At 48.7% G+C, this 17,902-nt stretch overlaps 1 protein-coding gene across 1 annotated transcript in view; it reads right to left on the reverse strand.

Annotated features, from left to right (window-relative positions):
* PLXND1 (plexin D1) overlaps nucleotides 1-16,120 on the reverse strand; it is a 162,663-nt gene extending 146,543 nt beyond the window's left edge. The window contains 2 exon segments of the mRNA XM_038772458.1: nucleotides 14,779-15,654; nucleotides 15,656-16,120. Of these exon segments, the coding sequence (XP_038628386.1) occupies nucleotides 14,779-15,654; nucleotides 15,656-16,120 (1,341 nt within the window).
* Between the last annotated feature and the right edge of the window lie 1,782 nt (nucleotides 16,121-17,902).

The raw sequence follows: 17,902 nt of genomic DNA on the forward strand, positions 1-17,902 counted from the left end.
CTCTTCCTTCCCAGAGGACAGGAGTCTGGGAAGGCAGCATATTCAGCTCCTCAAATGTGGGAGGCTCTTACAGAAAAAAAAATCCCCGCTGCCCACAGCAAAAAGATATTCCCCAAGACTAACTGCAGATGTGCAATGAAATGTGGCTCTCTCTGGCATTGCACCTCTTTTCTTTTCACAACTTTCTCATCTGGTGGGAATTCCAGAAGGACAGAAGCTAAAAGGACCTTGAATTTGGATTCAGTAACTAGTGACCTGCCCTATTTCAGCATGAGAAGCCCTTCCTTTCCTCCCTTCCCTTTGTTGCTTCCAAAATTTAAAGGAACAGATATTTTCATCAGAAGTGTCTGGAGAGGCACCGTAAATACATCACAACTCAGCTGTTACTCAAGGTTGCAAAGGTACAACAAAACCCAAAATGTCTTAAAAAAAAACCCTCAAAAATCTGAATTCCAAGCTGCAGGAGATATATTGGTGATGATTTAAAATTTCAAACAGACATAATGTTCACATAAGGACCTTGAATGGCACTGATCCAATGGTGATTTGTTTCCTTTTTTGTTTTTAAAAATAGCTTCAAGGTGCAACTGCACAGATTTACCATTCGTTGGGACTCAATCAATGGCATTTATTAAGTGCTTCTTGTGTTCAGAGCACCACTGGGAGAGTACAATACAACACAGTGGGTAGATCCTTTCCTTACCCACAAAAAGCCTAGTCTAGGGAAGCAGTGTGGCCTAGGGGAAAGAGCACAGGCTTGGGGGTCAGAGGACCTGGGTTCTAATCCTAACTCCATAAGAGGTCTGTTGTGTGACCTTGGGCAAGTGACCTAATTTCTCTGTGCCTCAATTAGCTCAACTGTAAAATGGGGATTAAGACTGTGAGTCCCACGTGTGTCCAACCTGATTAGCTTACATCTACCCCAGTGCTTAGTATAGTGCCTGCTACATGGTAAACACTTAAATAACATTTTTTTTAAATAGAGTGAACAGAGGAGAGAAACAGAGCACTGGACTGACAGTCACACACTTCTCCTGCTTTACTATGTGAATGTAAAACTTTGGCCAAGACATATTCTTTCCTGGTATCTCTGAGTATGAAAAGCATTTGGTTAAGCTGCTCCAAACTGCACAGTGGGGCTTTTGTGATTCAAGGGTCTCTTGCTGCTCTCCCAGGGGCAATTTGTGGATGTTCACACATGAAAAAGCATAGGGTAGGAGTCAGGAGACACAGGTTCGAGTCCAGGCTCCACCTCTTGCCTGCTGTGACTTTGGAAAAGTCACTTAACCTCTCTGTTCCTCACTTGCCTTGTCTGTAAAATGGAGAGAAAATAGCTGTTCACCCTCCCTCTTAGACTGTGAGTCCCATGTGGGACAGGGACTGTGTCCAATCTGATTATAGTCACTCTACCCCAGTGCTCATCACATAGTAAGAGCTTAAAAAATACCACCATGTTATTATTATTCTCTGCCAAAATTAGCACCCATATCTAGAGTTGCCCCTCTTCCTTCTTCTTAAACCAAGCTGGTTCTGGAAATGAAGGGTAAGAGAGTACCTGGGCATCAGCCTGACCTGGAATGGCATCTTCCAGTGATATGGATTTTATTAAGGCTCCATGGGCACCAAAAACAGCTCAGCTTGACACTTAAATTCCTAAGGGACTGTAAGAAGAAAGCTTTATGAACGTGACCTCATTTTTCCCCCAGGGCATTTTGGAAGAGAAGTGCTGATAAAGAGGTGACATTAATGACAATAAATTCATAGGATTACACGATGTTAGTCAGAATGATTTAAGTTGGTAGAATAGAGATGGTGGACAGGACATTTGACCTAAAGCATTAATAGGAGAAAACATAAGAGCTGCCTTCTCCACCTGCAGTCTCTCACATCCTATGTGTCACTGTCACCATAACCAGGACCTCTGGAGGTTACCCTTCGGACACACGAGGCATTTCCTTAGAAAATACCTAGAGGAAGCAGCACTGGAGCAAAGCAAGCAATTGGATAACCTCTAGGTCCTGCCTTTACTTGCTAAAAAGGAGCTAATCTAAATGTGTCAAAGGAGCTCCACTGCCTAAGACAAAGCCTGAAAAAGGTCCAGTCCTTCTGGGATTCACTTAGAAAGGTCCATGCCCTGTCCCAGACCAAATCAGGACAGCAGACTATGGGATATAACAGGAACTCAGATGCCCAGCAGGACCCTCCCCTTAAAAAAAAATCAACCGGTCCAGAAATCCTGGAGTTTTTTGGACTCAATTTGGTCTCCTCCTTCCTACTCAGAGAGCCCAGATTAGATTCCCAACTAAACCCAAGAGGGAAACAATAAGCCTTGTGGCCTCATTATATCTCTGCCCCATCCAAAGCCTTTTCCTGCTAAGTCAGGCTATTAGGACCAGTCAAGGCAAAGAGGCTTTCATCACTCTCCTTAGAAGAAGTCTGACTAGGTTGGGATTGGAAGAGGCACAAAGTTGGATGCAACTCCTAGCCTGACTCCATTCCCAACACTACCCTTCTCAGTGGCAGCAAATCAGTCCACAGTGTCCCATGGCTCAATCTCCTTTCCTCTGCTTCTTTAACCTGTGTCCCTCCCGTCACTGGCCTCTGCAGAAACCAGTTGGTGACCTTCGAGAAGGTGACTTTCCAAGATCCTGCAGCATGATCCATCAAAACCTGAGCCAGTGCTCACAGTCAAAAGTGATCACCAGGCAGTAATGATGGTAAAGCATTCTTAATGTATTTCAAAGGGGATCGAGACATTAATGGCAAATCCATGTAAATTTCCAGCTTCACAGCATTTGAAAGTCAAATATTAGAAATTTGAATGCCCCAGCAGTGGGAAAGCATGAAAAATCCTAAGCTAGAACAACCTAATTAATTGGGAATATTATCCTTTCAAATGACAGGAGAGGCTAGATGATTTTTCCTTTTTAAATAGCATCTGGTCAACTTTTTTGGGGGGGGGGGTTCAATATATGAACGATATGTCACATAACTTATATAAATAAATGTGCTTTGAACAACATACAGTGTTGGAACAGAAACATTCCAGCTGTAACGTAATATGGCTAAGTTACTACGAATGTGTGTATTTCTCTTTCCCCTTGCTCCTTCTCTTATTCTGAAAAAATAATAAATCATGAAGCTATAAAGGAATAAATGTTGGCAGGACCATTACACTTCAACTGATTGCCATTGTATTTGAACTTCTGACTGCCGCTTTAATAATGCAGAACTTTCTACTTATGCAGCACGTTGCTGCTTCTCTAAAACCATTAAATAAAAAGCCACCAAAGGAACTAAAAGCACCATACCAAATAACTAAAATTGAACACTGCTGTAGGAGAGGGTGCATATACCTCCTCAGAGATCAACGTACTGTACAGACACAGAAGGGGAAGGTTGATTCACCACTGCTTCAAGGAACAACCATGAGGCAGCTCTCAAGGACTCTAGCCCTGGGTGCCTGCCCTCCTGGGGCCTGTGGACTGGCTGGAGGCAGAAGGCAGCTCTACTCCCCTTCCTGCCACCCCCCCACCCCCCCACCAATAAAACTCCTCCATCCATTAGCGAAAGGATGGAATGCCGAATTAGCCAATCTCCCACCTCCCTCTCAGTCATGCACTTGGACCCTGGAGAGGGGGTGTTCAGAATAAGTATCTGCAGCTCCATTGGTCCCCTAGGAGAGCAAAAGTCAATCTGCTAACAACCCATATGTAGCAACTGACTTCCAGGTACCCCCAGCACTAACCAATAGAAAACTCTGCCTTTCGGCCCATCATCAGCCCTCCGCCCTTTGAAAGGAAAACTAGCCAGCCTTCCAGCAGCTTTGAATCCCAGTGAATTCAGAATTCACTAGAGAAATAGCAGGAGGCTCCCTCCCCAGGGACCGCGTTTATGGAGAGAAAATGAATGAATACGAAAGCAAGTTCTCGGGCTACACATCATCAACCTTCTTATGCTGGTGTTAATTCTCCATACTCCACCAGATCCATCTCCATTAGACCTGAGCTCACCCCCTTCTAAAGTAGGAATTCCCCAAAGCTCCGTTTAAAGCATGGTTGGTCAGGAAAGGGGTCTGCCAGCAGAACTGTTAAACAGATGTGAGATATTAATATGGCTTTTTCGGCTCAAAAAAGTCAATAAATTCTACTGGCCTCCCTGAGTGGATGACTTCTTCAGACAGTCTGTTCCCCGCTCCAGTTACAGGAAGGTGTTACTTCACACAGAGAAAAAGGGAGATTCATAACCCCCGCCCAATTCAACAGAGAAAAAGAAAAAACATGATGGGGCTCAGAAGTTGGTGATTCAGTTTTTCTCAATAAACTGGAACAACAGTGTGTAATGGATTTATAGCAACTTTTCTTCCAAGGAGCTCAAAGTGCCTAACAGATGTACAATCTCCTTTCTACTCCCATCAGCTCTGAGGTAAAGTAGGTTTTATCCCCATTTTAGGTCTGAGGAGACTGAGGCAAAGAGAAGTTAAATGACATTCAAAATTGCCCAGCAAATCCATAGCAGAGTAGTATGAGTTGTTGGTCCTAGATTGATCTGGCAACTTAGTCCAGTGATCTTTCCTACTAGACTTATGCTACCTTCTTTCCAGAGCAAGTCATTTCACTTCTCTGTGCCTCAGTTCCCTCATCTGCAAAACGGGGATTCAATACTTCGTGAGCCCCGTGTGGGACCTGATTATCTTGTCTCTAACCCAACACTTAGTAGAGTGATTTATGCATAGTGAATACTTAACAAATACCATTATTAATAGTAGTAGTAGGAATTAGTAATAATAATAATACCCTTGATGTTTACCCATAGGATTACCTTGGGAGTTGGGACTCCTGCGTCTGAGTTCCAAAGCTGAATCGCTACCTGATTTTGGAAACTCTAACTTTCCCATCTCTGTAATTAATTTTAATGTCTGTCTTCCCCTATAAACTGTAAGCTCCCAGGGGGCAGAAATCATGTCTACCAACTCTACTACACTGTACTCTCCCAAGCACTTAGTATAGTACTCTGCACACAGTAAACACTCAATAAATACCACTGATTGATTCATTCCAAGGATCAACTGACCTAACAATGAAAAGAAACAAGTAACACCACATTACACAGGGTGAAGGGAATCCAAATTAATGATCAGAAGATCCAAGGAAAGAAAGCATTCGGTAAGAGTCAATCACTTTGTAAACCATCCACAGACCAATAGCAAAAGCAATATAGCAATCATGTGCCCTTTCTAGCTTTCGGTTTTGTCGGGCTTTAGGATATTTACTGCTATTTTTCTATTGTTGCTAGAGTTATTAACAGAATTGCTCTCAAGAATTAACCACTCTGGGCTTTAAATGAAGTGGGAAATGGGAAAGAGAATGCTTTATTAATCAATCAATCAATCATATTTATTGAGCGCTTACTGTGTGCAGAGCACTGTAATAAGCACTTGGGAAGTACAAGTTGGCAACATATAGAGACGGTCCCTACCCAACAGTGGGCTCACAGTCTAGAAGGGGGAGACAGAGAACAAAACATATTAACAAAATAAAATAGAATAGATATGTACAAGTAAAATAAATAGAGTAATAAATATGAACAAACATATATACATATATACAGGTGCTGTGGGGAAGGGAAGGAGGTAAGGCGGGGGGGATGGAGGGGGGAGGAGAGGGAGAGGAAGGAGGGGGCTCAGTCTGAGAAGGCCTCCTGGAGGAGGTGAGCTCTCAGTAGGGCCTTGAAGGGAGGAAGAGAGCTAGCTTGGCGGATGTGGGGAGGGAGGGCATTCCAGGCCAGGGGGATGACATGGGCCAGGGGTCGATGGTGGGACAGGTGAGAACGAGGCACAGTGAGGAGATTAGCGGCAGAGGAGCGGAGGGTGCGGGCTGGGCTTTAGAAGGAGAGAAGGGAGGTGAGGTAGGAGGGGGCGAGGTGATGGAGAGCATTGAAGCCAAGGGTGAGGAGTTTCTGCCTGATAGGGTGAGGAGTTTCTGCCTGACTGCCTGCCTGCCTGATTTATTACTATTGTTATAGGTAACAATAGTTTAAACAAACTGCTCCTTTCTTCTTTCCATCAGGGTGCTAGTCTCACATTTTTGATGCCTAAATTACATGTGCCAATTTATAAGTACTTGAAGGGGGGAATCTAGTTTGTTGACCTAAAGTCCTGTGTATTCCAGTTTCACAATCCAAATACCGGAATCATGGCTTAGTTTATCTGTGAAAAGGCCACTTCAAAAGTGATCAAGCATCCTGAGGGAGTCTCCCTAAAGATCCTACACATCACCTGAAACCATACAATGTTACAGGATCTGAGGGGACTCCTGGGCCCCTGTGGAGCCAGCTTCCAAGAAAATTATACAAAAATGTTCAGGACCTGTCACCCCGTTGCTCAAAAAAATTCCAGTGGTTGCCCATCCACCTCCGCATCAAAGAAAAACTCCTCACCATTAGCTTTAAGGACTCCTTGTCCCCTCCTACCTCACCTCACTACTCTCCTTCTACAACCCAGCCCACACACTTCACTCTTCCAGTGCTAAACTTCTCACTGTGCCTTGATCTCACCTGCCTCACTACCGATCCCTGGCCCACATCCTGCCTCTGTCCTGGAACGACATCTGACAGACAATTACTCTCCCCCACTTCAGAGCCTTATTGAAGGCACATCTCCTCCAAGAGGCTTTCCCAGAATAGGTCCCCCGACCTTCTCCCACTCCCTTCTGCGTGACCCTGACTTGCTCCCCTTGTTCTTCCCCACTCCCAGCCCTACAGCACTTATGTACAAATCTGTAATTTATTTATATGCATTAATGTCTGCCCCCCCCCCCCCCCGCCATCCTGGTAGACTGTAAGCTCATTGTGGGCAGGGAATATGTCTATTTATTGTTGCATTGCACTTTCCCAAGTGCTTAGTACAGTATTTGGCACACAGTAAGCACTCAATAAATACGACTGAATGAGTGAATGAAATCCACTGAAAAACCAGCTGTCAGTTCTGCTGCTGCCGGAACCTTAGGAAATCCCTGACCTCAGGGAGTCAGCCGAGGCTTTCTCTGCAGCTTCAAAGGGGGCAGGAATACCTTCTTCAAGCATCTAGCTCTGTGGGGAGACTCTAAGTTCCTTCCATACACCAGCAGTCTGGGTGAATGGGAAATTCTTTCATGCTGGCTGCAGGAGTAGAAGGAACACCGTGAACTTTCAGGGAGCTGACTTCTTGAAACTTGGGCTTGGAAGGGCTTGGGAGATAGCTCCTACAATAGCCCAGTTGTGCTGGGAGAATGTGCTCATGATGGGGCTAGGAAGTGGGATTGTCACTTTGTGTTCTGCAGAGGGAATTTGGTCACTTTGGGGCGTGATTCCTGTAGTAGCAATAATAATTACTTACTATGTGCCATGCACTGTTCTAAGCGATGGGGAAGGTATGAGATAATCAGGTCAGACACAGTCCCTGTCCCACAGGGGGCTCACAGTCCAAGTAGGAGGGAGAAGAGGTATGGAATCCCCATTTTACAGATGAGGCATCTGAGACATAGAGAAGTGAAGTAACCTGCCCATGGTCACGCAGCAGGCACGTGGCAGAGCCGAGATTAGAACCCAGGTCCTCTGGCTCCCAGGCCTGTGCTCTTTCCACTAGGTCATGCTGCTCCTAGGCTGTGTCACAGGAAAAGTCACATGCTAAGCAAAACTACCTAGTTCTCACTAGAGCTAGGAACTGGATGAATTGCTCTCGTGAGATCCGAGCCACCACACCCATGGGAACAGGGGATCTCCCCCTTCTAGACTGTGAGCCTGTTGTTGAGTAGGGACTGTCTCTATATGTTGCCGACTTATACTTCCCAAGCGCTTAGTACAGTGCTCTGCACACAGTAAGCGCTCTTTCTTTTCACTTTAAATTGTATTTATTGAGTGCTCAATAAATATGATTGAATGAATGAATGAATGTTCCATCCCTCTTTCTGCAGTTTCATGATGGCGATTCCTTAAATCCAGGATGGTTGCTGGCAGCTCCAAAATCCCTTCCAAGCTCTGGCCTGCTCTGACTGTGCCCATGCAGAATCTAAAGGACTCCAACTCAGGAAAGTTAAAAACTGGGGGTGGAGGTGGAGGGGTCCTTGCTATTTCCCCATGAATTCACTCCCTTCCAATGATGACTGTTGCTGGATTCCAGTGACCCAACGGGGAACAAATGGTGATTCATTTTAAGGTGTCAATCACACAGTGAATCCCATAAACTTCCTCTGGTATTGTGACTGACTTTCTTTTCTCTTAGCTCTTTTCATCCCTCATAAGAGAAGGATGAAAGGATGAGATAAGGATCTTCAAATGCAATAGGGATAGACAGAGACATCCTCTTCTCCATTTCCACTATGGGGGACAAGAGGAAATAGGCTTAAATGGCAGCAGGAGAGATTTAGTTTAAGCATTAGGAAGAACTTCCAGATAGGATTGTAAAATAATGGAATAGGCTCCTGAGAGAGGGCATGGAATTACCCTCCCTGGAGAAATGCTAGGAAAGGCACCCACTTGTCTAGGGTGGTTTCACTGCCCTTCTTTCATCACTGCCCTTCTCTTTGAGGAGCGTGGTCTCTTTAAGAAGCAGCATGGTCTAGTGGATAGAGCATAGGCCTGGGAGTCAGAAGAAACTGGGTTCTAATTCCAGCTCCGGCACTTGTCTGTTGCGTGACCTTGGGCAAGTGACTTCATTTCTCCAGCCTTGGTTGCCTCATTTGCAAAGTGTGGATTGGGACTGTGAGCCCCACGTGGGACAAGGACTGTGTCCAACCCGGTTTGCTTGTATCCACCTCAGTGCTTAGTACAGTGCCTGGCCCATAGTAAGCACTTAATAAATACCACAGTTATTATATTACTGTTATTGTTATCGTTATTAAATGTCCCAACAGTCATGGGCTAAGAGGTAGGTGGATATGAAAACTCACTGTCTCCGTCAGGGTAGAAATGGAAGTTGACTTGTTTTCATTTGTATACCCTGGTTTGGATTTCGGTAATGGTCTGCCTTGCCAATTCCTTTTTTCAATTGCCCTACTGACTTAATGGGCCATATTTTATAGATTATTAAATCCAAGGCCAGATTGGCACACATGGCGGAGAATCAGTGTGGTGGGTTAACCTGGGGTGTATCTGGGGTGAAAAGGGAGGTTCTCTGCAATCTGGGACCCCTTTCTATATGCAGGGTGTGGGTGGAGGGTTTTTGGGCGCATAGCTCCCCCAGGGATCTTTTCCCCTCCATTGAGTCCTGTTTAGGTGTGGCACTTTTGTTGGAGTTTTGGTGATTTGTTCGTTCCTTTTCTAGTAGGCCTAATTCCTTTTCTTGTAGGTCTACGTTCCTTCTCTAGAAGGCTTCGAGAACTTTCAAGTCCCCGGTTTTACAAAAGCTCCTGCTCCTGTGGCTCCAAGACCTTGAAGCTTGGCCTTCAGAATGAGTGTTTTCCAAACAACCCCCGTGTCTTTACACTTGGTCATTGCCAGAAGCCCCTACTTCCTTTCTAGAGTTAGTCAAAGATGTGTCATGTCCCCCGAGGGGTATACACTTTGCTTGGAGAACATTTCACTATTGGCTTTAAGCTACGTTTCAAAACCCAAGTGAATAACCCACAGGAACTGTTTATATAAGCTGTCCGAGGAGCGTATTTTATTTACCAATCCATTTTCATAAAAAATCATTGCTGGATTTCAAATTACTTAACCACAAAACACTGTGTTCAAATAACAGTAAGAGCCTAAGTTAAAGCCACAAGATGCTAAACTCCATTATTGTCCCATGTCATTATATCCAAGTACATGAGAGAGTCAAGAAAACCCATCAGAAGCTCTCACATGTTTTGAGGTTGGTTTCAGGGTGCTTTGAATCCTCTTTTTTTCCTCCCCCGACTTTGGTAGATTCGAGTCATATATAATATCTTATCCACATGAGCTTTTTGAATAAAACAGTATCTGCTCTTTTTAATGGACACCTTTTTCTTTTCGTCTTTTAGGATTATAGGCTGGGTAGATTTCAGATAGAAAATAAGGTGGATGGAGGCTTTGAATGCTAACACCAACCTCCATCTCCCAACCCTCTCCCTTCCCCCAAACACACACACACACAAACACGCACGCGCACACACACACACACACACACACATATCAGTCCTGGGAGTACTGTTACTATTTGTGGCTTAGTGGAAAGAGCACGGGCTTGGGAGTCAGAGGATGTGAGTTCTAATCCCAGCTCTGCCACTTGTCTGCTGTGTGACCTTGGGTACGTCACTTAACTTCTCTGTGCCTCAGTTACCTCATCTCTAAAATGGGGATTAAGACTGTGAGCCCCACTTGGGACAACCTGATTATCTTGTTTCTACTTCAGTGCTTAGAACAGTGCTTGGCACACAGTAAGCGCTTAACAAATACCATAATTATTATCATTATTACTACTATTTCCCTCTTCCCAAGAGATTTCTGGGACAGGTACAATCTGAAGGGAAAGCCAACCTGGTATCTGCACCCTCCTGCACACACCCCATTTACTTCTGAGGGGGCTGGTCCTTAAACTACTTACCTTTGACACTCAACAACCATTCTATTCTCTCAATCAATTGATGGTATTTATTCAGTGTTTAATGCGCACAGACCACTGGGTTCCCCTCTTGGGAGAGTACAAAACAACCAAATTGGTAGACATGGTCCCTGTCCACAAGGAGCTTACAACCTAGAGGGTTGATGGGGTAAAAATCAAGGTGCTTAAAAGGTACAGATCCAAGTGCATTAGTGACACAAAGGGAGAGGGAGTAGGGGAAATGAGGGCTCTTGGAGTCGGGAAAGGCCTCTTGGAGGAGATGCAATTTTAATGAGGCTTTGAAGGTGGGGAGAGTGGTGGTCTGTGGGAGATGAAGGCTGGGTGGGGTGGGGGGGAGCAGCTCCAGGCCAGAGGGAGGACACAGGCAAGGGGTTGGCAGCGAGACGGATGAGATAGAGGTACAGTGAGTAGGTTGGCATTAGGGGAGCAAAGTGTAATGGGTTTAGCCTTAATCTGTCTGCCAGAGGAAACCATCATTCAATTTTATTCAGCCAACTATAACACACCCCCTCTAACTGACTTTACAAAACCAAAAACTCTCGGTCACATATAACACACACTGTCCCTGTGATGTACATCTTCAAATTTGCTGGAGAATTTCCATTTTACTGAAAGGTATTTATAAGACAAATATAAGCCATACTAACCACTAAAAGACTAGTTGTTTGCCTTTCCTCTCATGCCGTTAACATAAAATTACAGTAATTAAAAACCTAACCTATAATATGGGTTAATTTCCCCCCATTTTCTTTCAAATGGTTCAAACAGTCAATTGTTCAAGGAACCAAAGAACATACCGAAGGTCGGGACACACAAACCATTGGAAAACTGGGATTTATAATAGAAACACTAACAGGCCCTTAACTATAATTTCTAACACCACAAATAAGCTACTTCTGCTTTAATATGCTCTCCTGCTGAATTCCCAGGACCTAAAGAATAAGGCAGATTCAAACATTCCAGTGTCTCAAGGGTGTGAAACTGAAGTTAAATACTACGGAACTGACAAACACAATGCCTGTTGCTTCCCTCTCTGCAGAATCTGGCTGGGAAGTGAAAATAATAATTTTTTAAAACCCAGTTTGGTAACTAGCTGGCAACACCAATGGTTTAGAAAGAGCAAATGAGACAAATTTCCTTCCAAATGAAGGGGAGGGAGGACCCTGTCCAGGTGTACGTCTGATCACCATTTCTAGAAGATTAAAACCTTTGTAGGGTATATAATGCCCGCTGATATTAACTATCTCAGTTCCTCTGTGGCTATCAGATCCCACAAATAAATCCCTGACAATTCAGGAAGGTTGGGGTCAGAAACTTCAGCCAAACCACGGGGGAAAATCTCTACCAGCTGACCTCCCCAAGTGCTTTTTACTAATCTCCTGCAGAGTCTACACCCAGAAGACTGTCCAGCCCATACGGAGCCCATGCGATTCTTTCCCATTCCCTGTCCGATGACAAGTGACACCAGCTGTGTGACTAGAGCTGAGTTTTTTTTTTCCTGGGTCTCCGCAGGCCCTTGTCCCCTGGCAGAGCGAGCCCAGACTCTGGCATGCACCAGACTCCAGGGGCAAAAAGCAAACAGGGGCCAAGCATGAGAGTCCAGGGACAAAAGCAACATCTCTACCGCCAGCAGGCTCACGTTTTCAACCCAGGAAAGTTAAGGGGGAAATCTTCCTCAGATGGACAGGCCCGAAGATCTGGCGGCAGGATCTGTGCCTCTCCAACACGCAGAGAAAATTCAGAGTCACTCTAATCGAAAACATAGACGACGTTAAGCAAGCACCGAGGCCAAGTTCCCAAGTAATCCTAAAGGATACATGCAAAGAAATTTAGTTCTTTAATGTTTTTGGCCCCTGAAGGGTGGGGATCTGATATGAACCAAATCTTTGCCCATGTTAATTATCGACTTGACTGGAAGAAGAGAAAAATAAAGTGACAGGATGCTGCTATCCCTTGGACAGAAGACATTGATCTGGAGCCCTATAAGCATATCTGAAGATGAAAGAGCAGGGGAAACGTGGCCCATTAAAGCAGTGAGCTTGGTGGCTCCATGTCCATGGAGTCATCTCCCACCAGCCAGACATCTGATCCTTCGTCACTCCACCACGTTGGTCTTGCTGGGCAGGGTTTGGGCAGCATCATGTGAAGGCCACCAGGAAGTACAAGAGGAAGGCTGTCCTACGCCTAAGCCCTGCCATTTGGTTTCAAGAAGGAACCGGTCCCTCCCCGGAGAGACCACGGCCAGGAACCCAACTGTAAAGCCTACCTCACCTGGGAGAGGTGCGTTCTGACTGTCTGCTGAGGCAGTCCTATTTAGACTGTGAGCCCCATGTGGGACAGGGACTGTGTCCTACCCTAATTGACTCATATCTATCCCAGAGCTTAGAATGGTGTTTGACACACAGTAAGCACTTAACATATAGTATTTTTTTAAAGCCAGCTGAACATGTACTTCATTTCTTCAAAAATGCCCTACTCCCCCCGTTCAAGGCATGAAACTGCAGACAACACATCCAGTCTGTCTGCATCTCTTACTAAGGGGAAAACTGGTTGCTTTGTCTGCCCCTCGTATGTACATCCACTTAGTCACCAATTCGGACAACGGCAAACTTTCACCCTGATGCAGGGAGACAAGGCGCCTTGTGTGTCCCGCATGGCTATATGCCTTTACGCTGTCTTTCTACAGAAGCACACACCCTTGGGGATGTAGGATGGGAAACAGCTGTGGCTGAACGTGCATGCTGGAAAGACTCTGCCTTCTCTCTGACTTGGTGCGGAGAGCAGCAACCAAAGAGCAAAAGGAAAAATCAAGACTATGAGTCACCCTTGGTTCACTGGGGATGGGGAACGTGGGAATTAAGACAATTCTTGCTGGAAGAGGGGGTGGATTAAAAAAAAAAACCAAACCACGGCATGTTTGGCTTGAATCTGATTGCCTTTTGACGTGACACTGAGTTTACACACGATTATTATCCTGAATGTAAACCTCTCCTGAAAAAGTAGTCACTGCACTTTAGTTGCCTCCTCTGGGCTTCCAAGCCCGCAGCGCTAAAACCAAATACCGTAGATGCCTTCTCGTGAGAGGGCGCCTGGAAGGTATTTATTTTCATGCATATTCGGGAGAGATTATCATTTTCTAGCCAGGCAGAAACCCCGGCTGATTGAGTTAATTACATTCTGAACAGAGGGAAGCACAAGTTCCAAGATGAACTCTTAGACTTTGGGAGTTTCTTCTGCCCCAGAGCCACTTGGAGATTGTTGCTTTTCGCTAGTCAAATGCAGCCCCTTTGGGGGATGAAGTTAAGAGGGGTGGGGGGGTGCAACTTTTAGATGGGGAGAGAAGGAGTGAGAATGTGGGGGAAGTTTTAGGCATGAGTGAGGAAATTTAAGACAAGATGTGGCGGGGGTGAGGAGGGGGCATTTTAACTAAAGAAACCCATGGTCAAATATCCCACCTGACAGACACCTCTCAGAGCCCCAGAAGCAATCCACGACTGAATTTGGGCCAGTGAATCCACCGAGTCCAGGTATTTTCACAATGATTGGTTCATTCTTTCCTCACCAGACATCTCCCCCCGCCACCTCCTTCCTTCCACCTACCCTTCTCTCCCAGGGGTCAGAGAAGCAATGGGGTCTTCCTTTCCTAATTCCCACTTCTCTAAATCCTTAACAAGATTTGAACAGGCCTTCACTCTAGAACCCGTGACACCCGATAGTCCCTGCAGCCAGTCCTCACTCCAAAGGGGAGCTAGGGTCCAGGATTTGCGAGGGATCTGCAGGAGGAGGAGGCTCCGAGTCCCTCCAGTGTAGCAGGAACATCTGATTGGCTGAAAAGTTGCATTCTGGAGAGGAAGCACAAACTCGGGCAGATAACTGCTTCTCTACTTGGCTTTGAATTCGATAGGATCTCACAAGATATTAGAACCGGCACTTTTCTGTTTGGAGGTACCTGCGCGGCTGGAAGTGGGGTGGGACTCTGGGCAGACCTAGAAAGCGGGGGGGGGGGGGGGGGGGGGGGCAAGGAATAGGTATATCTACGTCTTTCCCGGGTGAACCCCTGAGTCTGGAACACCTGGGGGTGGGGGATGGAGAAGGGGACATTAGAGGCAAGACGCTGGGGAGGGATGCTCTGTCCGCTGCCCTCCTCCCCCGAGTCTTCCCTTTCTACCTCCTCTTTCTCGTCCTCCCCCGCCTCCCGGCCCCGTCCCTTCTACCTGGATGTTCCTCTTCTTCTCGCAGGCCGGGCCGGTTCCCTGAACCACGCTGTCCAGCACGGTCACCACGTCCGGCGAGGGGGCTACAAAGCAGGCGTTGCGGGCGGCCCGGATGGCGCCCTCGATGTCGGCGAAGCGAAAGACGCACAGGGCGGACTGCGGGCGGGTCCCGGACACCCCGCCGCCGCCCGCCGCCCTCTCGAACACGCCGAACAGCAGCTCCTCGGGCCGGGCCGGGCCCGCGGAGGCCGGGAACACGGACACCAGGCGGTTGAAGACCTCTCCACCCGCCGGGCCCCCGCAGTGCAGCCGCAGCTGGATGTAGGACTCAGTGAGCTTCTTGGTCTCGGCGGCGGCGCCCGCCCCGGGCCCCGCGGCCAGGCAGATGCGGGCCAGCAGGCTGTGCGAGTGGCTCTCCTTGTCGCCCGCGTTGGCCTCGCTGTTCAGGGCCAAGTAGGCGAAGGCGGCCGGGCGGCGGGCCGCCCGGCCGCCGCTGCCCCGGTGCAGGAAGGCGCGGACGAAGCCCAGCTTGTGGCGAGCCTTGGCGCCTTGCTTGATTTTGAGGATATTGTCGTCGGAGGGGTTGAGGTCGAAGGTGAACAGCTTGGCCAGGTCGCCGCGGGCATCGAGCGAGCGGATGGCGATCTCGGGCGTGTTCTCGAAGCGGTGGTCCTCCAGGCTCTGGTTGCGGGGGAAGAACTGGCTGCCGAAGCCCGTGTAGGTGGCCCCGACGAGCAGGCGGGTACCGCCGCCGGTGGACCCCCCGGCCGGGGGCTGCAGCACCAAGCCCACGGTGGAGGCGTTGGGGTGGTTGGCGGCCACGTTGAGCATGCTGGGGAACACGGTGACCGGCTCGGCGCCCCCCACCGTCGGGGGGGAAGCTCACGGCCACGGCCGAGATGTTGCCCAGGCGGCGCAGCTGGCAGAAGCCCTGGTAGATGGAGCCGCAGACCACTACCAGCCCCTGCCCGGGGTCCAGCTGCAGGATCTTGTTGTAGTTGCTGGTCCACACCTTGGGGTGCTCGCAGGAAGCCTGGGGCAGCTGCGGGGCGTGGCACAGCGGGTTGTCCCGCACCGGTCCCACCACCTCCTCCACCTCCAGGCTCAGGTTGGAGCCGGAGAGCTGGTACAGCCGGTCCACGGCCGCCAGGTACACCTTGCCCCCGGGCCCGTCCAGGGCGAAATTGTTGGTCGGCGTGGGCGAGGGGAATTGCCGCTCGATCTCCAGCCCGGCGCTCCCCGCGAGCAGCAGGAGCAGCGGGAGCAGCGGCGGCGGCGGCGGCATGGGGGTCCCCGGGAGCGGGAGGCTACGGGCTGCGCCCCCCGCGGCGGGAGGAGCCATGCTGCTGCCTCCTGGGCTGCCGCGCCGCCGAGTGCATTTGGAGCCGCCCGAGCGGGCAGCCCGAGCGCGCGGAGAGGAAGGGGGGGAAGGGGAGGTGAAGGAAGAAAGGGGAGGGGGCGGGATAGGGGCGGCTGGAGGAGAAGAAACCTGTTTCCTGCGCCGCCCCAGCCGCGCTCGTGACACCGCCCCCAACCCAGCCCTCCGAGTCGCCCCCCGCGCTGCCCCTCGCCGGCCCGTCACCTCTCAGCGGCCTGTCCGAGGACGGAGGCGGAGATGGGGAGAGGGCGACGACGACGCCGAGAAGGAGGAGCGGGAGAGGGAGGTCCAGAGCCACCGACCAGCCTCTCTTGAGGAACGAGCCTCCCCCACCCCCCATCACCACTCCCGCCCCTTCCCCCACGCTCTTCCGGGGGGGGGGGGGGGTCGTCGTGTGAGGATGATTAAGTTAGAGGCGATTTTGTTTTCTGTCCAAGCGGAGGCAGCCCCTCGTGGCAACGAGCAAGTCCTCGTGTTCGTATTTTCTCTCCCAAAGTGGAACAGGGTCGGGCAGTGGGAGAGGGCAGCGTTTCGGCGGCTCCTCGCCTACTTGCAAGTCGGGGAGGCTGCGGCGAGAGTCCAGATAAAGTTAACTCTCAGCTTTCTCGATGAAGCGCGGTCTTCCCCGGCAAATAAGTTTTTACGAGGAGGAATGACCAAAGGGGAGGAGAACGGGCCGTCTGGAGCTCGGGGGGGGGGGGGGGGGGGGGGGTCAAGCGTAGAAATCACAAATACATCGAAAGGGGAAATACTCCAAGCATGGTGGGGGGCGAGAGCGAATCCTGCCCAAGTCGTTTCCACTCACGCAAAAAGTAGAGTGTACATGAAATAGAGCCAGAGGTCTCTCGTGCCCTAACACCTGCCTGGGCTATCTTACCTGCGGCCTTTTCAGCACTTGAGTTGCGAAGAGCACCGCGATCGGTGGGCCACGGGATACTGCATTAAATGCCACCCCGGGGTGAATCTGGGGGAGTCTTTTTTTTGTCCCCCGTACCTCCTTCCTCTTTACCATCTAGCTCCCTCCCACTGAGAGGAGTCCGGCCTCTCCTGGATTCGGTTTTACCGTCTCAAACGATGAGAACCGGACTTGGGAAGGGGAACGCCACGGAAGTTTAGCGTCCTGATGTGGAAAACACCACCTCTGGGCAAGACAAAATATTTAGGCTCTTGTTATCAACCAGTTGTCCCAAAGAACATTTTTGGTTTTTACAAAATGAATTAATCTGGAGGTTGGCCGAGCCACCTCATCCTTTAAGAGGCAAGAATTCTTTTCCACTGTTGAGGCAGAGCACTGGGATTGGGAGTCTGCAGCTGCTGATAGGTTAACAGAAAGATTGTGCCGAAACTCTCCTGGGCAGTGTTTACTATTATTTAACTTCAGGAAGGAAAACAAAGGCCTAAAAAAACCACACACCTCCCACTCCCACTGGGAACAATTGCCCCTCCACACCCCCCGCCCCCCCACTCCCTCTTTCCTGTTATTGGACTGTAAGGAAATTTTGCAGATAACTGCTTTCGGAATATCACATTTTTTCCCCTTAGCGCAAGACGTGTTTTGATCACTCCTAAATGTGTTTATATGCTAGTGGTTTCTTTCGGGAGGAAATACAAAGCTGGGTCTGAAAACCATACCGCAGCTATATTGACCCATCTCTGTCAACCCTCGGGATCAAGGCTGTGAAACAGAGCCCAAAACGATTTATGTGCCTGCTTTTTTCTCGGAGGTAGGAAGAGAATGCTTCAAGG

This window comes from Tachyglossus aculeatus, chromosome X1 (assembly GCF_015852505.1).
Source record: "Tachyglossus aculeatus isolate mTacAcu1 chromosome X1, mTacAcu1.pri, whole genome shotgun sequence".
Lineage (NCBI taxonomy): Eukaryota > Metazoa > Chordata > Mammalia > Monotremata > Tachyglossidae > Tachyglossus > Tachyglossus aculeatus.